The 23,985-nt window shown below is 51.3% G+C and overlaps 1 protein-coding gene across 22 annotated transcripts in view; it reads left to right on the plus strand.

The window, feature by feature from the left end:
• The window catches only part of LOC106587739 (liprin-alpha-1), a 135,963-nt gene that overhangs the window by 44,214 nt on the left and 67,764 nt on the right, over positions 1 to 23,985 (plus strand). For all 22 annotated transcript variants that reach the window (XM_082957979.1, XM_082957982.1, XM_082957984.1 and 19 more), the window contains exons 10-16: positions 1,524 to 1,607; positions 1,914 to 2,045; positions 2,945 to 3,007; positions 3,722 to 3,804; positions 3,973 to 4,123; positions 6,139 to 6,365; positions 6,978 to 7,203. In XM_082957979.1, the coding sequence (XP_082814105.1) occupies positions 1,524 to 1,607; positions 1,914 to 2,045; positions 2,945 to 3,007; positions 3,722 to 3,804; positions 3,973 to 4,123; positions 6,139 to 6,365; positions 6,978 to 7,203 (966 nt within the window). The remainder of the gene's footprint in view (positions 1 to 1,523; positions 1,608 to 1,913; positions 2,046 to 2,944; positions 3,008 to 3,721; positions 3,805 to 3,972; positions 4,124 to 6,138; positions 6,366 to 6,977; positions 7,204 to 23,985) is intronic.

The raw sequence follows: 23,985 nt of genomic DNA on the forward strand, positions 1-23,985 counted from the left end.
CGGTCTTTACTCCTGTCGGTTGGTCCGCGGTCTTTAGTCCTGTCGGCCGGTCCGCGGTCCGCACTGCTGATCTATGTTTAAAGTGTATTTCTGTGCACAACTCCCCTCCCCCAACCTCTAAAAATAGTTTATGATGTAACACAAACAGGAAGTGCTACTTAATTTGCTCAGAGGGTCTAGGAACCCCCCCCCCCCCATACCAGAGTTTTAGAATGGTGCCCGGACACTGAGACAGCTTTCTCCGGCAGAATTGAGTTTTCCAAACTGGTGCTGACATTTTGATTAACTTTTTATTCGAATGTTCAAATGTTCTTGGTTACATTGGATCACCCTGCACTGGATTTCTACAGTATACTGTCCTTTAGCCAGTTACTCTTTCCACAACTGGGAACACTTATCTCCCTCACTAGCTTTAAGCACCAGCTGTCAGAGCAGCTCACAGAGCACTGCACCTGTACATAGCCCATCTATAATTTAGCCCAAACAACTACCTCTTCCCTTCCTGTATTTATTTATTTTGCTCCTTTGCACCCCATTATTTCTATTTCTACTTTGCACTTTCTTCCACAACAAATCTACCATTCCAGTGTTTTACTTGCTATATTGTATTTACTTTGCCACCATGGCCTTTTTTGCCTTTACCTCCCTTATCTCACCTCATTTGCTCACATTGTATATAGACTTATTTTTCCTACTGTATTATTGACTGTATGTTTGTTTTACTCCATGTGTAACTCTGTGTTGTTGTATGTGTCGAACGGCTTTGCTTTATCTTGGCCAGGTCGCAATTGTAAATGAGAACTTGTTCTGAACTTGCCTACCTGGTTAAATAAAGGTGAAATAAATAAACTTTGTCTAAGCACACTGTAGAGCCATTAACATGAGAACAGTTTCCCCTTCTTCCCCCCTCAGATCCCCTTGTTTCTAGTCTGTATTCGGTCTGGAATGTATTCATGGTGCTTTTATGGGGTTTGGCTGTACTGCTCTGTGTCCCTCTGCCCTGTCCCCTGTCTATGCTGGTGCATGGCTGCTTCTTGCTGGCTGTACTGATGTGTCCTTGTCTATGCTGGTGCATGGCTGCTTCTTGTTGGCTGTACTGATGTGTCCCTGTCCCCTGTCTATGCTGGTGCATGGCTGCTTCTTGCTGGCTGTACTGATGTGTCCCTGTCCCCTGTCTCTGCTGGTGCATGGCTGCTACTGGCTGGCTGTAGTTGGTTGGTGTCTGGTTCTTGGTGCTGGTGTTTGTGGGTAGATGGGTGCCTCAACCCCCCCCCCATAACCCCTAACATGAACCTATATGGTACTAAGTCTCTGACTGGGCCTTTTCAGTTCCATCCTTCTCCAGGATCATTTGTATTGATCTGAAAGAAGCTACACACCTAGCCAGCCCTCTTCAACTTCTCCAGTCCTCTTACACCGACCCAGCCCTCTCACATCTGTACAAATTCCTAAAGGGTAGAGCTTAGGGAATGTTTTTTGTTGTTGCATGGATGATGAGGTGTTTGACTCTGTCTGTCCCGCAGGCGGAGGAGCGTCATGGCAACGTGGAGGAGAGGGTGAGGCAGATGGAGGCTCAGCTGGAGGAGAAGAACCAGGAACTGCTCAGGGTGAGACAGATGGGGTCAAAGGTCATCTGGCTGGCAGTCAGTCAGTTTGTGTTGTTGGACAGAAGTTGGTGAATGTTTACAGATGTGGTTGTTGGACTGTCTGATTTTAGCATTGTACTTTCATTGTAGACAATATATTCATTCTCATTCAAATAAGTCATTGAAGATTTGACCTCATACAACCTAAAGATCCATGAATGAACAGAAAATGGAAAGAAAACAATGAGAATGTGTGTTGTGAAATGTTTCATAAAGGAACCGGTAGGTTTTTCTGCTCTGATTAGTGTGTTTGTTTGTATTGTGAAGGCGCGCCAGAGGGAGAAGATGAACGAGGAGCACAACAGGCGTCTGTCGGAGACGGTGGACAAGCTGCTGTCAGAGTCCAATGAGAGGCTACAGCTTCACCTCAAGGAGAGGATGTCTGCCCTAGAGGACAAGGTGGGTGGGTTAGGATACAGCTTCACCTCAAGGAGAGGATGTCTGCCCTAGAGGACAAGGTGGGTGGGTCAGACTACAGCTTCACCTCAAGGAGAGGATGTCTGCCCTAGAGGACAAGGTGGGTGGGTCAGACTACAGCTTCACCTCAAGGAGAGGATGTCTGCCCTAGAGGACAAGGTGGGTGGGTTAGGATACAGCTTCACCTCAAGGAGAGGATGTCTGCCCTAGAGGACAAGGTGGGTGGGTCAGACTACAGCTTCACCTCAAGGAGAGGATGTCTGCCCTAGAGGACAAGGTGGGTGGGTTAGGATACAGCTTCACCTCAAGGAGAGGATGTCTGCCCTAGAGGACAAGGTGGGTGGGTTAGGATACAGCTGCACCTCAAGGAGAGGATGTCTGCCCTAGAGGACAAGGTGGGTGGGTTAGGATACAGCTTCACCTCAAGGAGAGGATGTCTGCCTAGAGGACAAGGTGGGTAGGACATGCTAAATGGCATGTCATTTTATCCATACCTCTGTAGCTGAACCAAGCTGGGACAATGTTGTGGTCATTATCTATAGATGAACCAATCTGGGACAATGTTGTGGTCATTATCTATAGATGAACCAAGCTGGGACAATGCTGTGGTCATTATCTATAGCTGAACCAATCTGGGACAATACTGTGGTAATTATCTATAGCTGAACCAATCTGGGACAATACTGTGGTCATTATCTATAGCTGAACCAATCTGGGACAATAGTGTGGTCATTATCTATAGCTGAACCAAGCTGGGACAATGCTGTGGTCATTATCTATAGCTGAACCAATCTGGGACAATGCTGTGGTCATTATCTATAGCTGAACCAATCTGGGACAATACTGTGCTGATTCTCCATGTTCTGTCTCTCCTCCACCAGAACGGCCTCATCAGAGATCTGGAGCACAGTAAGAAGCTGGTTGAGGAAGCACACCATGAGAAGGTAAGGACTGTTGACTCTGGCTGCTGACTCCTCTGAACAACTGGAGAGTTGTCATTGCTGTGTTTGGATTCTCATTGCCAATGACACCCCTCATGTCTGTCTTTCTCCCCTCTCCCCTTCTCTTCCTACCCCCTCCTCTCCCTCCCCCTCCCCTCTTCCTACCCCCTCCTCTCCCTCCCCCTCCTTCCCTCTTCCTGCCCCTCCTTCCCTCTTCCTATACCCTCCTCTCTCCCTCCTTCCCTCTTCCTATAACCTCCTCTCTCCCTCCTTCCCTCTCTTCCTCCCCCCTCCTCTCTCCCCCTCCTTCCCTCTCTTCCTACCCCTCCTTCCCTTTTCCTATACCCTCCTCTCACCCTCATTCCCTCTCTTCCTCTCCCTCCCTCTCCCCCTCCTTCCCTCTCTTCCTCCCCCCTCCTCGCTCCCTCCCTCTCCCCCTCCTTCCCTCTCTTCCTACCCCCTCCTCTCTCTCTCCTTCCCTCTCTTCCTCCCCCTCCTCTCCCCCTCCTTCCCTCTCTTCCTACCCCCTCCTCTCTCTCTCCTTCCCTCTCTTCCTCCCCCTCCTCTCTCCCCCTCCTTCCCTCTCTTCCTACCCCCTCCTCTCTCTCTCCTTCCCTCTCTTCCTCCCCCTCCTCTCCCCCTCCTTCCCTCTCTTCCTCCCCCCTCCTCTCCCCCTCCTTCGTTCTCTTCCTACCCCCTCCTCTCTCCCTCCTTCAGGAGCAGCTATTGATCCAGATTGAGACAATGCGGGCGGAGAACGAGCAAGGCAGGAACAGGAGCAACTCACTGCTGCACCATGGGTAAAATAATCAGCTTTCTCATTGGCTGCCCTGGACTCTGGCCCACACATGATTGGCCAGTGCTCTGGCATCTCTGTCCACCTCTTTTCTTTGTGATTGATCTATTTTGTGTGTGTGTGTGTTGCGTGTCTGTCCTTGCGTTTGTGTGTGATGTATGTGCGCTCTCAGGCGGTCTCACCAAGGCAGCACCCCAGACTTCAGGTACCCGGTGTCGGCCTCCTCCATGATGGACAGCCACTCGGACCACTACGGCAGCGCGCTGGTGCTGAGGAGGCCCCAGAAGGGGCGTCTCGCCGCGCTACGGGACGAACCCTCCAAGGTGAACCCCCGCAGCTTTGTGTGTCCTAGTGAGGGACAGTTTAAATGGAATATTGGCAGCTCGTGTCTGTCTGTCTGTCTGGTGGACCTAGATACTGATGTTCCAGATCATTCAGCTCAGATATCTATTGTCTGTGTTGAAGTCATCTCTGGCCCACAAACTGTTCTCTCCCTCCCTCCTTCCCTCTCTCATTTGTTCTGTATCTGATGGTGTTCTCTCTCTCTCTCTCTCTCCTCTCTCTCTCATTTGTTCTGTATCTGATGGTGTTCTCTCTCTCTCTCTCTCTCTCTCTCCCTCTCTCATTTGTTCTGTATCTGATGGTGTTCTCTCTCTCTCTCTCTCTCTCTCTCTCTCCCTCTCTCATTTGTTCTGTATCTGATGGTGTTCTCTCTCTCTCTCTCTCTCTCTCTCCCTCTCTCATTTGTTCTGTATCTGATGGTGTTCTCTCTCTCTCTCTCTCTCTCTCTCTCTCTCTCTCTCTCCTCTCTCATTTGTTCTGTATCTGATGGTGTTCTCTCTCTCTCTCTCTCTCTCTCTCTCTCTCTCTCTCTCTCTCTCTCTCTCTCCCTCTCTCATTTGTTCTGTATCTGATGGTGTCTCTCTCTCTCTCTCTCTCTCTCTCTCTCTCTCTCTCTCTCTCTCTCTCCCTCTCTCATTTGTTCTGTATCTGATGGTGTTCTCTCTCTCTCTCTCTCTCTCTCTCTCTCTCCCTCTCTCATTTGTTCTGTATCTGATGGTGTTCTCTCTCTCTCTCTCTCTCTCTCTCATTTGTTCTGTATCTGATGGTGTTCTCTCTCTCTCTCTCTCTCCCTCTCTCATTTGTTCTGTATCTGATGGTGTTCTCTCTCTCTCTCTCTCTCTCTCCCTCTCTCATTTGTTCTGTATCTGATGGTGTTCTCTCTCTCTCTCTCTCTCTCTCTCTCTCTCTCTCCCTCTCTCATTTGTTCTGTATCTGATGGTGTTCTCTCTCTCTCTCTCTCTCTCTCTCTCTCTCTCTCTCTCTCTCTCTCTCTCTCATTTGTTCTGTATCTGATGGTGTTCTCTCTCTCTCTCTCTCTCTCTCTCTCTCCCTCTCTCATTTGTTCTGTATCTGATGGTGTTCTCTCTCTCTCTCTCTCTCTCTCTCTCTCCCTCTCTCATTTGTTCTGTATCTGATGGTGTTCTCTCTCTCTCTCTCTCTCTCTCTCTCTCTCTCTCCCTCTCTCATTTGTTCTGTATCTGATGGTGTTCTCTCTCTCTCTCTCTCTCTCTCTCTCTCTCCCTCTCTCATTTGTTCTGTATCTGATGGTGTTCTCTCTCTCTCTCTCTCCCTCTCTCATTTGTTCTGTATCTGATGGTGTTCTCTCTCTCTCTCTCTCCCTCTCTCATTTGTTCTGTATCTGATGGTGTTCTCTCTCTCTCTCTCTCTCTCTCCCTCTCTCATTTGTTCTGTATCTGATGGTGTTCTCTCTCTCTCTCTCTCTCTCTCTCCCTCTCTCATTTGTTCTGTATCTGATGGTGTTCTCTCTCTCTCTCTCTCTCTCTCTCCCTCTCTCATTTGTTCTGTATCTGATGGTGTTCTCTCTCTCTCTCTCTCTCTCTCTCTCTCTCTCTGCTTCCTCTCTGGACATCAGAGACATGTAAGTCAGAGTGAAGACAACCATGATGATGATGATAGAGAGGTTGATTTGATAGTGTTGGTCTGTTGTTATTGCTGTGGAGTGTTTTACAGAGCCTGGCTTAAAGGTATTCTGGACCGTTCGATACGGTTAGACTAACTTTCTCTAACTTTTTCTTCCTCTCACTCCATCCCCTTTCTCTCCCTCCCACATTCCCCCCCTTTCTCGCTCTCACTCCCAAATTCTCCCTCCCTCCCTCCCTCCCTCCCTCCCTCCCTCCCTCCCTCCCTCCCTCCCTCCCTCCCTCCCTCCCTCCCTCCCTCCCTCCCTCCCTCCCTCCCTCCCTCCCTCCCTCCCTCCCTCCCTCCCTCCCACATTGTCTTATTTTCCTCTCTTCCCACCCCCCTCTCTCCTCAGGTCCAGACTCTGAATGAACAGGAGTGGGAGCGCGTGCAGCAGGCTAATGTTCTGGCCAACGTTGCTCAGGCGTTTGAGTCTGATCTGGACACGTCAGACCTGGAGGACGATGAGCGCGAGACCATCTTCAGCTCAGTGGACCTGCTGTCCCCTGCCGGCCAGGCCGACGCTCAGACCCTGGCCCTCATGCTGCAGGAGCAGCTGGACGCCATCAACAACGAGATCAGGTACACACACACCCCTACCATCAGCATATTGGACGTATTTCAACATCATTCTGGAGATATCATTCTAGTAATCTGATGAGAAACATTTTCCCTTTTTCATTTTAGAGAAAACAAGGAGATATTAACATCTCTCTCCTCGCTCTCCCTCCTCTCGCTCTCCCTCCTCTCGCTCTCCCTCCGCTCGCTCTCCCTCCTCTCGCTCTCCCTCCTCTCGCTCTCCCTCCTCTCGCTCTCCCTCCGCTCGCTCTCCCTCCTCTCGCTCTCCCTCCTCTCGCTCTCCCTCCTCTCGCTCTCCCTCCTCTCGCTCTCCCTCCTCTCGCTCTCCCTCCTCTCGCTCTCCCTCCTCTCGCTCTCCCTCCTCTCGCTCTCCCTCCTCTCGCTCTCCTCCTCTCGCTCTCCCCCCGCTCTCCCTCCTCTCGCTCTCCCTCCTCTCGCTCTCCCTCCTCTCGCTCTCCCTCCCTCCGCTCGCTCGCTCGCTCTCGCTCTCCCTCCGCTCGCTCGCTCTCCCCCGTCTCATATCTCCTTCGTCTCGTCTCTCCTCCGTCTCGCTCTCCTACTCCTCCCCCGTCTCTCCTCTCCCTTCTCTCTCTCCTCACCCCCACCCCCCTCCAGGATGATTCAGGAGGAGAAGGAGAACACAGCCATGCTGGCAGAGGAGATCGAGAGCCGTGTGGGCAGTGGGGACAGCCTGGGGGGCAGCCGCTTCCGCTCCATGAGCTCCATCCCCCCCTCCTCCATGGGGGGCTCGTCGCCCCCCGGCTCAGGCTCCTCCACCCCACGACGCATCCCCAACCGCAGCCCCAACCGAGAGGTGGACCGCATGGGAGTCATGACCCTGGTGAGAGAGAAACCTATGCCCTTGTGGAGATCTGAGAGGATTTGATTGGTGGAAGTTCCACCTAGCCTATCAGAGAACAAGTGGAGCTCTCATCATATTACATACGCTTGTTAAATCCTCTCAGTTCTGCACAAGGGCGTAGGGTTTAGGGCGTAGGGTTTAGGGGGGATTTGAGATTGGGCCCTACACTCCATCCATCATCAGTCTCCTTTTACTCATTCAGCTTCAGTCCATCCATGTTGATCAACCAGCTCCTCTTTCTTCCTCTCTGAAAAAAGCTGCCTTTCAATCATCCTCCTCTAGAATGACATCATCATCCTCCTCTAGAATGACATCATCATCCTCCGCTAGAATGACATCATCCTCCTCCTCTAGAATGACATCATCCTCCTCTTGTCTATCTCATCTCTGCTCTCTCTCTCACTCTCTCCATTCCTTTAGCTTCACTAACTGTCATGTCTCATTATTGGATCATAATACCGTCCCCTGTTCATACTAGTCCACAGGAGATCTGTTTCATGTGCTGTCAGATCTGTGTCCGTTAGAATCTAATGTTTTCATTTGTTCATACTAGTCCACAGGAGATCTGTTTCATGTGCTGTCAGATCTGTGTCCGTTAGAATCTAATGTTTTCATTTGTTCATACTAGTCCACAGGAGATCTGTTTCATGTGCTGTCAGATCTGTGTCCGTTAGAATCTAATGTTTTCATCTGTTCATACTAGTCCACAGGAGATCTGTTTCATGTGCTGTCAGATCTGTGTCCTTTAGAATCTAATGTTTTCATCTGTTCATACTAGTCCACAGGAGATCTGTTTCATGTGCTGTCAGATCTGTGTCCGTTAGAATCTAATGTTTTCATCTGTTCAGTGTTTGTGACACGTTAATGGAACTAGCTACTAGTTTGACATGTTGTATTTGGTAGGTGACGTGTGTGTGTAATCTGTACCTGTGTTCCCCCAGCACTACCTCTATAACCCCTATGTGATCCAGAGGTCTCTGTTCCACCAGCAGAGTGTAGCTTACCTGCCCTACCCTGCTGCTAGCATTAGCTTACCTGCCCCCCCTGCCTGTAGCTATGCTCCATGCTACTTCCAGGTACCACCCTCTACCCTAGTTTTCTCTTCCCCAGGCAGGGTTCAGTCAGCCTGGGGTCGCACTCACACACACCGCCCACTGTCCCACTTTCCATCTGTGGGGCCACACAGCAATCATGAGCTGTTCACTAGCCTCTCATGGGAGGGTTTTGAAGTTGTCCTAGAATGCTGGGCCCCCATTGGACTTCAGAAAAAGATCAGGCAGGTAGCTTATCCAATGAATATGCAGAGCAAATGTGTGAACTCTGTTTGGCTGTTAGCTCATCACACGCCAGACAGAGTGGCTGTTAGCTCATCACACGCCAGACAGAGTGGCTGTTGATTTTGATATTAGTTAAAGTAGAGCCTTGTTGTGCTCAATTCAGACTTCATTTCAGACATGACAGAGTTAAATGAGGTATTTTCCCCTCAGCTTGATTAAGTTCTGCGTTTGAGTTCGGTCCTCCTCCTCTTCCTGGTTCTCTTATCTCTTCCTGTGTTCGGAGCAGGACTAGGAGAACCTTTCGTGGAAATATGTGCTGCTACTCCATTTGTTTATTTACTCTAGAGATGCCAAGCTGGAGAAAAGGCATGCAGGGGCACATCAACCCTAGCTGCCTCACTCCCCCGTCACATGACACGAGTCCCATATCCCTGGCTGACTCACTCCCCAGTCACATGACACGAGTCCCATATCCCTGGCTGCCTCACTCCCCTGTAACATTACATGAGTCACATATTATTACCACAGTCCTAGGTTGTTTTCAGTAGGGCACACCGTGGCAAAACATTTCAAAACAGAATTGGACACGTTTATGCTGGTTTTCTTCGTGTTGTGCCCCCTGATCACTACCCAGGCCAGTTCCTTTAAGTCAACAGGCCAGTTCCTTTAAGTCAACAGGCCTGTTCCTTTAAGTCAACAGGCCTGTTCCTTTAGGTCAACAGGCCTGTTGCTTTAGGTCAACAGGCCTGTTGCTTTAGGTCAACAGGCCTGTTGCTTTAGGTCAACAGGCCTGTTGTGGTGTGTTTAATTTCCTTTATCAACTTAAACCAATTAATACTCGTGTTTTTTTTAAAGAACACCCATGTGTGGGGGCACGGTCGGTGTGTGAGAGCACGGTCGGTGTGTGAGAGCGACCCCATAAAGCAGTAGCTTAGCCATTAGCTACCAGCAGACTGAACCCCTCCCGGAGTGTGCTTTGCAGTGGTTTCACTCTGCTCCCACCTCTGATCTTTGACCTCAGTGTGATTTCCCCAGATTTCACAGGCAGTGTATGTTTGAACGTGGACAGACAGTAGAGTGATGTAGTAATGCAGGGTGGTGTTGGGGGGAGACAGTAGAGTGATGTAGAAATGCAGGGTGGTGTTGGGGGGAGACAGTAGAGTGATGTAGAAATGCAGGGTGGTGGTAGGGGGAGACAGTAGAGTGATGTAGTAATGCAGGGTGGTGATAGGGGAGAGACAGACAGTAGAGTGATGTAGTAATGCAGGGTGGTGGTAGGGGGGAGACAGACAGTAGAGTGATGTAGTAATGCAGGGTGGTGGTAGGGGGGAGACAGTAGAGTGATATAGTAATGCAGGGTGGTGGTAGGGGGGAGACAGTAGAGTGATGTAGTAATGCAGGGTGGTGATAGGGGAGAGACAGACAGTAGAGTGATGTAGTAATGCAGGGTGGTGATAGGGGAGAGACAGACAGTAGAGTGATGTAGTAATGCAGGGTGGTGGTAGGGGGGAGACAGACAGTAGAGTGATGTAGTAATGCAGGGTGGTGGTGGGGGAGACAGTAGAGTGATGTAGAAATGCAGGGTGGTGGTAGGGGGGAGACAGACAGCAGAGTGATGTAGTAATGCAGGGTGGTGGTAGGGGGGAGACAGTAGAGTGATGTAGTAATGCAGGGTGGTGGTAGGGGGGAGACAGACAGTAGAGTGATGTAGTAATGCAGGGTGGTGGTAGGGGGGGACAGACAGAGTGATGTAGTAATGCAGGGTGGTGGTAGAGGGGGAGACAGTCGAGTGATGTAGTAATGCAGGGTGGTGGTAGGGGGGAGACAGTAGAGTGATATAGTAATGCAGGGTGGTGGTAGGGGGGAGACAGTAGAGTGATGTAGTAATGCAGGGTGGTGGTAGGGGGGAGACAGTAGAGTGATGTAGTAATGCAGGGTGGTGGTAGGGGGGAGACAGTAGAGTGATGTAGTAATGCAGGGTGGTGGTAGGAGGAGACAGTAGAGTGATATATTAATGCAGGGTGGTGATTGGGGAGAGTCAGTTACGTGATGTAGTAATGCAGGGTGGTGGTAGGGGGGAGACAGAGAGTAGAGTGATGTAGTAATACATGGTGGTGGTACGAGGAGACAGTAGAGTGATGTAGTAATGCAGGGTGGTGGTAGGAGGAGACAGGAGAGTGATGTAGTAATGCAGGGTGGTGGTAGGGGGGAGACAGTAGAGTGATGTAGTAATGCAGGGTGGTGGTAGGGGGGAGACAGTAGAGTGATGTAGTAATGCAGGGTGGTGGTAGGGGGGAGACAGTAGAGTGATGTAGTAATGCAGGGTGGTGGTAGGGGGGAGACAGTAGAGTGATGTAGTAATGCAGGGTGGTGGTAGGGGGAGACAGTAGAGTGATGTAGTAATGCAGGGTGGTGGTAGGGGGGAGACAGAGTGATGTAGTAATGCAGGGTGGTGGTAGGGGGGACACAGACAGTAGAGTGATGTAGTAATGCAGGGTGGTGATAGGGGAGAGACGGTAGAGTGATGTAGTAATGCAGGGTGGTGGTAGAGGGGGAGACGGAAGAGTGATGTAGTAATGCAGGGTGGTGGTAGAGGGGGAGACGGTAGAGTGATGTAGTAATGCAGTGTGGTGGTAGAGGGGGAGACGGTAGAGTGATGTAGTAATGCAGGGTGGTGGTAGGGGGGAGACAGACAGTAGAGTGATGTAGTAATGCAGGGTAGTGGTAGGGGGGAGACAGACAGTAGAGTGATGTAGTAATGCAGGGTGGTGGTAGGGGGGAGACAGACAGTAGAGTGATGTAGTAATGCAGGGTGGTGGTAGGGGAGAGACAGTAGAGTGATGTAGTTATGCAGGGTGGTGATAGGGGCGAGACAGTAGAGTGATGTAGTAATGCAGGGTGGTGGTAGGGGGGAGACAGACAGTAGAGTGATGTAGTAATGCATGGTGGTGGTAGGGGGGAGACAGACAGTAGAGATATGTAGTAATGCAGGGTGGTGATAGGGGAGAGACAGTAGAGTGATGTAGTAATGCAGGGTGGTGATAGGGGAGAGACAGTAGAGTGATGTAGTAATGCAGGGTGGTGGTAGGGGGGACACAGACAGTAGAGTGATGTAGTAATGCAGGGTGGTGGTAGGGGGGACACAGACAGTAGAGTGATGTAGTAATGCAGGGTGGTGATAGGGGAGAGACGGTAGAGTGATGTAGTAATGCAGGGTGGTGGTAGAGGGGGAGACGGAAGAGTGATGTAGTAATGCAGGGTGGTGGTAGAGGGGGAGACGGTAGAGTGATGTAGTAATGCAGTGTGGTGGTAGAGGGGGAGACGGTAGAGTGATGTAGTAATGCAGGGTGGTGGTAGAGGGGGAGACGGTAGAGTGATGTAGTAATGCAGGGTGGTGGTAGGGGGGAGACAGTAGAGTGATATAGTAATGCAGGGTGGTGGTAGGGGGAGACAGTAGAGTGATGTTGAAATGCAGGGTGGTGGTAGGGGGAGACAGTAGAGTGATGTTGAAATGGAGGGTGGTGGTAGGGGGGAGACAGACAGTAGAGTGATGTAGAAATGCAGGGTGGTGGTAGGGGGGAGACAGACAGTAGAGTGATGTAGTAATGCAGGGTGGTGGTAGGGGGAGACAGTACAGTGATGTAGAAATGCAGGGTGGGGGTAGGGGGGAGACATACAGTAGAGTGATGTAGTAATGCAGGGTGGTGGTAGGGGGAGACAGTAGAGTGATGTAGTAATGCAGGGTGGTAGAGGGGGAGACAGTAGAGTGATGTAGTAATGCAGGGTGGTGATAGGGGAGAGTCAGTAGAGTGATGTAGTAATGCAGGGTGGTGGTAGGGGGGAGACAGTAGAGTGATGTAGTAATGCAGGGTGGTGGTAGGGGGGAGACAGTAGAGTGATGTAGTAATGCAGGGTGGTGGTAGGGGGGAGACAGTAGAGTGATGTAGTAATGCAGGGTGGTGATAGGGGGGAGACAGTAGAGTGATGTTGTAATGCATTGTGGTGGTAGGAGGAGACAGTAGAGTGATGTAGTAATGCAGGGTGGTGATAGGGGAGAGTCAGTAGAGTGATGTAGTAATGCAGGGTGGTGGTAGGGGGGAGACAGACAGTAGAGTGATGTAGTAATGCAGGGTGGTGGTAGGGGGGAGACAGACAGTAGAGTGATGTAGTAATGCAGAGTGGTGGTAGGGGGTTACAGAGTGATGTAGAAATGCAGGGTAGTGGTAGGGGGAGACAGTAGAGTGATGTAGTAATGCAGGGTGGTGGTAGGGGGAAGACAGGCAGTAGAATGATGTAGTAATGCAGGGTGGTGGTAGCGGAGACAGTAGAGTGATGTAGAAATGCAGGGTGGTGGTAGGGGGAGACAGAGTGATGTAGAAATGCAGGGTGGTGGTAGGGGGAGACAGTAGAGTGATGTAGAAATGTAGGGTGGTGGTCGGGGGGAGACAGACAGTAGAGTGATGTAGTAATGCAGGGTGGTGGTAGGGGGGAGACAGACAGTAGAGTGATGTAGTAATGCAGGGTGGTGGTAGGGGGAGACAGTAGAGTGATGTAGAAATACAGGGTGGTGGTAGGGGGAGACAGAGTGATGTAGAAATGCAGGGTGGTGGTAAGGGGAGACAGTAGAGTGATGTAGAAATGCAGGGTGGTGGTAAGGGGAGACAGTAGAGTGATGTAGAAATGCAGTGTGGTGGTCGGGGGGAGACAGACAGTAGAGTGATGTAGTAATGCAGGGTGGTGGTAGGGGGGAGACAGACAGTAGAGTGAAGTGATGTAGTAATGCAGGGTGGTGGTAGGGGGGCGACAGACAGTAGAGTGATGTAGTAATGCAGGGTGGTGGTAGGGGGGAGACAGACAGTAGAGTGATGTAGTAATGCAGGATGGTGGTAGGGGGGAGACAGTATAGTGATGTAGTAATGCAGGGTGGTGATAGGGGAGAGACGGTAGAGTGATGTAGTAATGCAGGGTGGTGGTAGAGGGGGAGACGTAGTAATGCAGGGTGGTGGTAGGGGGGAGACAGACAGTAGAGTTATGTAGTATTGCAGGGTGGTGGTAGGGGGGAGACAGTAGAGTGATGTAGTAATGCAGGGTGGTGGTAGCGGGGAGACAGTAGAGTGATGTAGTAATGCAGGTTGGTGGTAGGGGGGAGTCAGTAGAGTGATGTAGTAATGCAGGGTGGTGGTAGGGGGGAGACAGTAGAGTGATGTAGTAATGCAGGGTGGTGGTAGCGGGGAGACAGTAGAGTGATGTAGTAATGCAGGGTGGTGGTGGGGGAGACAGTAGAGTGATGTAGTAATGCAGGGTGGTGGTAGGGGAGAGACAGTAGAGTGATGTAGTAATGCAGGGTGGTGGTAGGGGGGAGACAGTAGAGTGATGTAGTAATACATGGTGGTGGTAGGAGGAGACAGTAGAGTGATGTAGTAATGCAGGGTGGTGGTAGGAGGAGACAGGAGAGTGATGTAGTAATGCAGGGTGGTGGTAGGGGGGAGACAGTAGAGTGATGTAGTAATGCAGGGTGGTGGTAGGGGGGAGACAGTAGAGTGATGTAGTAATGCAGGGTGGTGGTAGGGGGGAGACAGTAGAGTGATGTAGTAATGCAGGGTGGTGGTAGGGGGAGACAGTAGAGTGATGTAGTAATGCAGGGTGGTGGTAGGGGGGAGACAGACAGTAGAGTGATGTAGTAATGCAGGGTGGTGGTAGGGGGGAGACAGACAGTAGAGTGATGTAGTAATGCAGGGTAGTGGTAGGGGGGAGACAGACAGTAGAGTGATGTAGTAATGCAGGGTGGTGGTAGGGGGGAGACAGACAGTAGAGTGATGTAGTAATGCAGGGTGGTGGTAGGGGGAGACAGTAGAGTGATGTAGTAATGCAGGGTGGTGATAGGGGAGAGACGGTAGAGTGATGTAGTAATGCAGGGTGGTGGTAGAGGGGGAGACGGTAGAGTGATGTAGTAATGCAGGGTGGTGGTAGAGGGGGAGACGGTAGAGTGATGTAGTAATGCAGGGTGGTGGTAGGGGGGAGACAGACAGTAGAGTGATGTAGTAATGCAGGGTGGTGGTAGGGGCGAGACAGACAGTAGAGTGATGTAGTAATGCAGGGTGGTGATAGGGGAGAGACAGTAGAGTAATGTAGTAATGCAGGGTGGTGGTAGGGGGGAGACAGACAGTAGAGTGATGTAGTAATGCATGGTGGTGGTAGGGGGGAGACAGTAGAGTGATGTAGTAATGCAGGGTGGTGGTAGGGGGGAGACAGTAGAGTGATGTAGTAATGCAGGGTGGTGGTAGGGGGGAGACAGACAGTAGAGATATGTAGTAATGCAGGGTGGTGATAGGGGAGAGACAGTAGAGTGATGTAGTAATGCAGGGTGGTGGTAGGGGAGAGACAGTAGAGTGATGTAGTAATGCAGGGTGGTGGTAGGGGGGAGACAGTAGAGTGATGTAGTAATGCAGGGTGGTGGTAGGGGGGACACAGACAGTAGAGTGATGTAGTAATGCAGGGTGGTGGTAGGAGGAGACAGTAGAGTGATGTAGTAATGCAGGGTGGTGGTAGGGGGGAGACAGTAGAGTGATGTAGTAATGCAGGGTGGTGATAGGGGAGAGACAGAGTGATGTAGTAATGCAGGGTGGTGGTAGGGGGAGACAGACAGTAGAGTGATTTAGTAATGCAGGGTGGTGGTAGAGGGGGAGACAGTAGAGTGATGTAGTAATGCAGGGTGGTGGTAGGGGGGAGACAGTAGAGTGATGTAGAAATGCAGGGTGGTGGTAGGAGGAGACAGTAGAGTGATGTAGTAATGCAGGGTGGTGGTAGGGGGGGGACAGACAGTAGAGTGATGTAGTAATGCAGGGTGGTGGTAGGGGGGAGACAGACAGAGTGATGTAGTAATGCAGGGTGGTGGTAGGGGGGAGACAGACAGTAGAGTGATGTAGTAATGCAGGGTAGTGGTAGGGGGGAGACAGACAGTAGAGTGATGTAGTAATGCAGGGTGGTGGTACGGGGGAGACAGACAGTAGAGTGATGTAGTAATGCATGGTGGTGGTAGGGGGGAGACAGACAGTAGAGTGATGTAGTAATGCAGGGTGGTGGTAGGGGAGAGACAGTAGAGTGATGTAGTAATGCAGGGTGGTGATAGGGGAGAGACAGTAGAGTGATGTAGTAATGCAGGGTGGTGGTAAGGGGGAGACAGACAGTAGAGATATGTAGTAATGCAGGGTGGTGATAGGGGAGAGACAGTAGAGTGATGTAGTAATGCAGGGTTTTGGTAGGGGGGAGACAGTAGAGTGATGTAGTAATGCAGGGTGGTGGTAGGGGGGACACAGACAGTAGAGTGATGTAGTAATGCAGGGTGGTGGTAGGGGGGACACAGACAGTAGAGTGATGTAGTAATGCAGGGTGGTGGTAGGGGGGAGACAGACAGTAGAGTGATGTAGTAATGCAGGGTGGTGATAGGGGAGAGACGGTAGAGTGATGTAGTAATGCAGGGTGGTGGTAGAGGGAGAGACGGTAGAGTGATGTAGTAATGCAGGGTGGTGGTAGAGGGGGAGACGGTAGAGTGATGTAGTAATGCAGGGTGGTGGTAGAGGGGGAGACGGTAGAGTGATGTAGTAATGCAGGGTGGTGGTAGAGGGGGAGACGGTAGAGTGATATAGTAATGCAGGGTGGTGGTAGGGGGGAGACAGTAGAGTGATGTAGTAATGCAGGGTGGTGGTAGGGGGAGACAGTAGAGTGATGTTGAAATGCAGGGTGGTGGTAGGGGGAGACAGTAGAGTGATGTAGAAATGCAGGGTGGTGGTAGGGGGGAGACAGACAGTAGAGTGATGTAGTAATGCAGGGTGGTGGTAGGGGGAGACAGTACAGTGATGTAGAAATGCAGGGTGGATGTAGGGGGGAGACATACAGTAGAGTGATGTAGTAATGCAGGGTGGTGGTAGGGGGAGACAGTAGAGTGATGTAGTAATGCAGGGTGGTGGAGGGGGAGACAGTAGAGTGATGTTGAAATGCAGGGTGGTGGTAGGGGGAGACAGTAGAGTGATGTAGAAATGCAGGGTGGTGGTAGGGGGAGACAGAGTGATGTAGAAATGCAGGGTGGTGGTAGGGGGAGACAGTAGAGTGATGTAGAAATGCAGGGTGGTGGTAGGAGGAGACAGTAGAGTGATGTAGTAATGCAGGGTGGTGGTAGGGGGGAGACAGACAGTAGAGTGATGTAGTAATGCAGGGTGGTGGAAGGGGGGAGACAGACAGTAGAGTGATGTAGTAATGCAGGGTGGTGATAGGGGAGAGACGGTAGAGTGATGTAGTAATGCAGGGTGGTGGTAGAGGGGGAGACGGAAGAGTGATGTAGTAATGCAGGGTGGTGGTAGAGGGGGAGACGGTAGAGTGATATAGTAATGCAGGGTGGTGGTAGGGGGGAGACAGTAGAGTGATATAGTAATGCAGGGTGGTGGTAGGGGGAGACAGTAGAGTGATGTTGAAATGCAGGGTGGTGGTAGGGGGAGACAGTAGAGTGATGTTGAAATGCAGGGTGGTGGTAGGGGGGAGACAGACAGTAGAGTGATGTAGAAATGCAGGGTGGTGGTAGGGGGGAGACAGACAGTAGAGTGATGTAGTAATGCAGGGTGGTGGTAGGGGGAGACAGTACAGTGATGTAGAAATGCAGGGTGGGGGTAGGGGGGAGACATACAGTAGAGTGATGTAGTAATGCAGGGTGGTAGAGGGGGAGACAGTAGAGTGATGTAGTAATGCAGGGTGGTGATAGGGGAGAGTCAGTAGAGTGATGTAGTAATGCAGGGTGGTGGTAGGGGGGAGACAGTAGAGTGATGTAGTAATGCAGGGTGGTGGTAGGGGGGAGACAGTAGAGTGATGTAGTAATGCAGGGTGGTGGTAGGGGGGAGACAGTACAGTGATGTAGTAATGCACAGTGGTGGTAGGGGGGAGACAGTAGAGTGATGTAGTAATGCAGGGTGGTGGTAGAGGGGGAGACAGTAGAGTGATGTAGTAATGCAGGGTGGTGGTAGAGGGGGAGACAGTGTAGTAATGCAGGGTGGTGGTAGGGGGAGACAGACAGTAGAGTGATGTAGTAATGCAGAGTGGTGGTAGGGGGTTACAGAGTGATGTAGAAATGCAGGGTAGTGGTAGGGGGAGACAGTAGAGTGATGTAGTAATGCAGGGTGGTGGTAGGGGGAAGACAGGCAGTAGAATGATGTAGTAATGCAGGGTGGTGGTAGGGGAGACAGTAGAGTGATGTAGAAATGCAGGGTGGTGGTAGGGGGAGACAGAGTGATGTAGAAATGCAGGGTGGTGGTAGGGGGAGACAGTAGAGTGATGTAGAAATGTAGGGTGGTGGTCGGGGGGAGACAGACAGTAGAGTGATGTAGTAATGCAGGGTGGTGGTAGGGGGGAGACAGACAGTAGAGTGATGTAGTAATGCAGGGTGGTGGTAGGGGGAGACAGTAGAGTGATGTAGAAATACAGGGTGGTGGTAGGGGGAGACAGTAGAGTGATGTAGAAATGCAGGGTGGTGGTAGGGGGAGACAGTAGAGTGATGTAGAAATGCAGTGTGGTGGTCGGGGGGAGACAGACAGTAGAGTGATGTAGTAATGCAGGGTGGTGGTAGGGGGGAGACAGACAGTAGAGTGAAGTGATGTAGTAATGCAGGGTGGTGGTAGGGTGGAGACAGACAGTAGAGTGATGTAGTAATGCAGGGTGGTGGTAGGGGGGAGACAGACAGTAGAGTGATGTAGTAATGCAGGATGGTGGTAGGGGGGATACAGTATAGTGATGTAGTAATGCAGGGTGGTGATAGGGGAGAGACGGTAGAGTGATGTAGTAATGCAGGGTGGTGGTAGAGGGGGAGACGTAGTAATGCAGGGTGGTGGTAGGGGGAGACAGACAGTAGAGTTATGTAGTATTGCAGGGTGGTGGTAGGGGGGAGACAGTAGAGTGATGTAGTAATGCAGGGTGGTGTTAGCGGGGAGACAGTAGAGTGATGTAGTAATGCAGGTTGGTGGTAGGGGGGAGTCAGTAGAGTGATGTAGTAATGCAGGGTGGTGGTAGGGGGGAGACAGTAGAGTGATGTAGTAATGCAGGGTGGTGGTAGCGGGGAGACAGTAGAGTGATGTAGTAATGCAGGGTGGTGGTGGGGGAGACAGTAGAGTGATGTAGTAATGCAGGGTGGTGGTAGGGGAGAGACAGTAGAGTGATGTAGTAATGCAGGGTGGTGGTAGGGGGGAGACAGTAGAGTGATGTAGTAATACATGGTGGTGGTAGGAGGAGACAGTAGAGTGATGTAGTAATGCAGGGTGGTGGTAGGAGGAGACAGGAGAGTGATGTAGTAATGCAGGGTGGTGGTAGGGGGGAGACAGTAGAGTGATGTAGTAATGCAGGGTGGTGGTAGGGGGGAGACAGTAGAGTGATGTAGTAATGCAGGGTGGTGGTAGGGGGGAGACAGTAGAGTGATGTAGTAATGCAGGGTGGTGGTAGGGGGAGACAGTAGATTGATGTAGTAATGCAGGGTGGTGGTAGGGGGGAGACAGACAGTAGAGTGATGTAGTAATGCAGGGTGGTGGTAGGGGGGAGACAGACAGTAGAGTGATGTAGTAATGCAGGGTAGTGGTAGGGGGGAGACAGACAGTAGAGTAATGTAGTAATGCAGGGTGGTGGTAGGGGGGAGACAGACAGTAGAGTGATGTAGTAATGCAGGGTGGTGATAGGGGGAGACAGTAGAGTGATGTAGTAATGCAGGGTGGTGATAGGGGAGAGACGGTAGAGTGATGTAGTAATGCAGGGTGGTGGTAGAGGGGGAGACGGTAGAGTGATGTAGTAATGCAGGGTGGTGGTAGAGGGGGAGACGGTAGAGTGATGTAGTAATGCAGGGTGGTGGTAGAGGGGGAGACGGTAGAGTGATGTAGTAATGCAGGGTGGTGGTAGGGGGGAGACAGTAGAGTGATGTAGTAATACATGGTGGTGGTAGGAGGAGACAGTAGAGTGATGTAGTAATGCAGGGTGGTGGTAGGAGGAGACAGGAGAGTGATGTAGTAATGCAGGGTGGTGGTAGGGGGGAGACAGTAGAGTGATGTAGTAATGCAGGGTGGTGGTAGGGGGGAGACAGTAGAGTGATGTAGTAATGCAGGGTGGTGGTAGGGGGGAGACAGTAGAGTGATGTAGTAATGCAGGGTGGTGGTAGGGGGAGACAGTAGATTGATGTAGTAATGCAGGGTGGTGGTAGGGGGGAGACAGACAGTAGAGTGATGTAGTAATGCAGGGTGGTGGTAGGGGGGAGACAGACAGTAGAGTGATGTAGTAATGCAGGGTAGTGGTAGGGGGAGACAGACAGTAGAGTGATGTAGTAATGCAGGGTGGTGGTAGGGGGGAGACAGACAGTAGAGTGATGTAGTAATGCAGGGTGGTGGTAGGGGGGAGACAGTAGAGTGATGTAGTAATGCAGGGTGGTGGTAGGGGGGACACAGACAGTAGAGTGATGTAGTAATGCAGGGTGGTGGTAGGAGGAGACAGTAGAGTGATGTAGTAATGCAGGGTGGTGGTAGGAGGAGACAGTAGAGTGATGTAGTAATGCAGGGTGGTGGTAGGGGGGAGACAGTAGAGTGATGTAGTAATGCAGGGTGGTGATAGGGGAGAGACAGAGTGATGTAGTAATGCAGGGTGGTGGTAGGGGGAGACAGACAGTAGAGTGATTTAGTAATGCAGGGTGGTGGTAGAGGGGGAGACAGTAGAGTGATGTAGTAATGCAGGGTGGTGGTAGGGGGGAGACAGTAGAGTGATGTAGAAATGCAGGGTGGTGGTAGGAGGAGACAGTAGAGTGATGTAGTAATGCAGGGTGGTGGTAGGGGGGAGACAGACAGTAGAGTGATGTAGTAATGCAGGGTGGTGGTAGGGGGGAGACAGACAGAGTGATGTAGTAATGCAGGGTGGTGGTAGGGGGGAGACAGACAGTAGAGTGATGTAGTAATGCAGGGTAGTGGTAGGGGGGAGACAGACAGTAGAGTGATGTAGTAATGCAGGGTGGTGGTAGGGGGGAGACAGACAGTAGAGTGATGTAGTAATGCATGGTGGTGGTAGGGGAGAGACAGACAGTAGAGTGATGTAGTAATGCAGGGTGGTGGTAGGGGAGAGACAGTAGAGTGATGTAGTAATGCAGGGTGGTGATAGGGGAGAGACAGTAGAGTGATGTAGTAATGCAGGGTGGTGGTAAGGGGGAGACAGACAGTAGAGATATGTAGTAATGCATGGTGGTGGTAGGGGAGAGACAGACAGTAGAGTGATGTAGTAATGCAGGGTGGTGATAGGGGAGAGACGGTAGAGTGATGTAGTAATGCAGGGTGGTGGTAGAGGGAGAGACGGTAGAGTGATGTAGTAATGCAGGGTGGTGGTAGAGGGGGAGACGGTAGAGTGATGTAGTAATGCAGGGTGGTGGTAGAGGGGGAGACGGTAGAGTGATGTAGTAATGCAGGGTGGTGGTAGAGGGGGAGACGGTAGAGTGATATAGTAATGCAGGGTGGTGGTAGGGGGGAGACAGTAGAGTGATGTAGTAATGCAGGGTGGTGGTAGGGGGAGACAGTAGAGTGATGTAGAAATGCAGGGTGGTGGTAGGGGGGAGACAGACAGTAGAGTGATGTAGTAATGCAGGGTGGTGGTAGGGGGAGACAGTACAGTGATGTAGAAATGCAGGGTGGATGTAGGGGGGAGACATACAGTAGAGTGATGTAGTAATGCAGGGTGGTGGTAGGGGGAGACAGTAGAGTGATGTAGTAATGCAGGGTGGTGGAGGGGGAGACAGTAGAGTGATGTAGTAATGCAGGGTGGTGATAGGGGAGAGTCAGTAGAGTGATGTAGTAATGCAGGGTGGTGGTAGGGGGGAGACAGTAGAGTGATGTTGAAATGCAGGGTGGTGGTAGGGGGAGACAGTAGAGTGATGTAGAAATGCAGGGTGGTGGTAGGGGGAGACAGAGTGATGTAGAAATGCAGGGTGGTGGTAGGGGGAGACAGTAGAGTGATGTAGAAATGCAGGGTGGTGGTAGGAGGAGACAGTAGAGTGATGTAGTAATGCAGGGTGGTGGTAGGGGGGAGACAGACAGTAGAGTGATGTAGTAATGCAGGGTGGTGGAAGGGGGGAGACAGACAGTAGAGTGATGTAGTAATGCAGGGTGGTGGTAGGGGGGACACAGACAGTAGAGTGATGTAGTAATGCAGGGTGGTGGTAGGGGGGACACAGACAGTAGAGTGATGTAGTAATGCAGGGTGGTGGTAGGGGGGAGACAGACAGTAGAGTGATGTAGTAATGCAGGGTGGTGATAGGGGAGAGACGGTAGAGTGATGTAGTAATGCAGGGTGGTGGTAGAGGGAGAGACGGTAGAGTGATGTAGTAATGCAGGGTGGTGGTAGAGGGGGAGACGGTAGAGTGATGTAGTAATGCAGGGTGGTGGTAGAGGGGGAGACGGTAGAGTGATGTAGTAATGCAGGGTGGTGGTAGAGGGGGAGACGGTAGAGTGATATAGTAATGCAGGGTGGTGGTAGGGGGGAGACAGTAGAGTGATGTAGTAATGCAGGGTGGTGGTAGGGGGAGACAGTAGAGTGATGTTGAAATGCAGGGTGGTGGTAGGGGGAGACAGTAGAGTGATGTAGAAATGCAGGGTGGTGGTAGGGGGGAGACAGACAGTAGAGTGATGTAGTAATGCAGGGTGGTGGTAGGGGGAGACAGTACAGTGATGTAGAAATGCAGGGTGGATGTAGGGGGGAGACATACAGTAGAGTGATGTAGTAATGCAGGGTGGTGGTAGGGGGAGACAGTAGAGTGATGTAGTAATGCAGGGTGGTGGAGGGGGAGACAGTAGAGTGATGTAGTAATGCAGGGTGGTGATAGGGGAGAGTCAGTAGAGTGATGTAGTAATGCAGGGTGGTGGTAGGGGGGAGACAGTAGAGTGATGTTGAAATGCAGGGTGGTGGTAGGGGGAGACAGTAGAGTGATGTAGAAATGCAGGGTGGTGGTAGGGGGAGACAGAGTGATGTAGAAATGCAGGGTGGTGGTAGGGGGAGACAGTAGAGTGATGTAGAAATGCAGGGTGGTGGTAGGAGGAGACAGTAGAGTGATGTAGTAATGCAGGGTGGTGGTAGGGGGGAGACAGACAGTAGAGTGATGTAGTAATGCAGGGTGGTGGAAGGGGGGAGACAGACAGTAGAGTGATGTAGTAATGCAGGGTGGTGATAGGGGAGAGACGGTAGAGTGATGTAGTAATGCAGGGTGGTGGTAGAGGGGGAGACGGAAGAGTGATGTAGTAATGCAGGGTGGTGGTAGAGGGGGAGACGGTAGAGTGATATAGTAATGCAGGGTGGTGGTAGGGGGGAGACAGTAGAGTGATATAGTAATGCAGGGTGGTGGTAGGGGGAGACAGTAGAGTGATGTTGAAATGCAGGGTGGTGGTAGGGGGAGACAGTAGAGTGATGTTGAAATGCAGGGTGGTGGTAGGGGGGAGACAGACAGTAGAGTGATGTAGAAATGCAGGGTGGTGGTAGGGGGGAGACAGACAGTAGAGTGATGTAGTAATGCAGGGTGGTGGTAGGGGGAGACAGTACAGTGATGTAGAAATGCAGGGTGGGGGTAGGGGGGAGACATACAGTAGAGTGATGTAGTAATGCAGGGTGGTAGAGGGGGAGACAGTAGAGTGATGTAGTAATGCAGGGTGGTGATAGGGGAGAGTCAGTAGAGTGATGTAGTAATGCAGGGTGGTGGTAGGGGGGAGACAGTAGAGTGATGTAGTAATGCAGGGTGGTGGTAGGGGGGAGACAGTAGAGTGATGTAGTAATGCAGGGTGGTGGTAGGGGGAGACAGTAGAGTGATGTTGAAATGCAGGGTGGTGGTAGGGGGAGACAGTAGAGTGATGTAGAAATGCAGGGTGGTGGTAGGGGGGAGACAGACAGTAGAGTGATGTAGTAATGCAGGGTGGTGGTAGGGGGAGACAGTACAGTGATGTAGAAATGCAGGGTGGATGTAGGGGGGAGACATACAGTAGAGTGATGTAGTAATGCAGGGTGGTGGTAGGGGGAGACAGTAGAGTGATGTAGTAATGCAGGGTGGTGGAGGGGGAGACAGTAGAGTGATGTAGTAATGCAGGGTGGTGATAGGGGAGAGTCAGTAGAGTGATGTAGTAATGCAGGGTGGTGGTAGGGGGGAGACAGTAGAGTGATGTTGAAATGCAGGGTGGTGGTAGGGGGAGACAGTAGAGTGATGTAGAAATGCAGGGTGGTGGTAGGGGGAGACAGAGTGATGTAGAAATGCAGGGTGGTGGTAGGGGGAGACAGTAGAGTGATGTAGAAATGCAGGGTGGTGGTAGGAGGAGACAGTAGAGTGATGTAGTAATGCAGGGTGGTGGTAGGGGGGAGACAGACAGTAGAGTGATGTAGTAATGCAGGGTGGTGGAAGGGGGGAGACAGACAGTAGAGTGATGTAGTAATGCAGGGTGGTGATAGGGGAGAG

Source organism: Salmo salar, chromosome 11 (assembly GCF_965601325.2).
Source record: "Salmo salar chromosome 11, fSalSal1, whole genome shotgun sequence".
NCBI classification, from domain to species: Eukaryota; Metazoa; Chordata; class Actinopteri; order Salmoniformes; family Salmonidae; genus Salmo; species Salmo salar.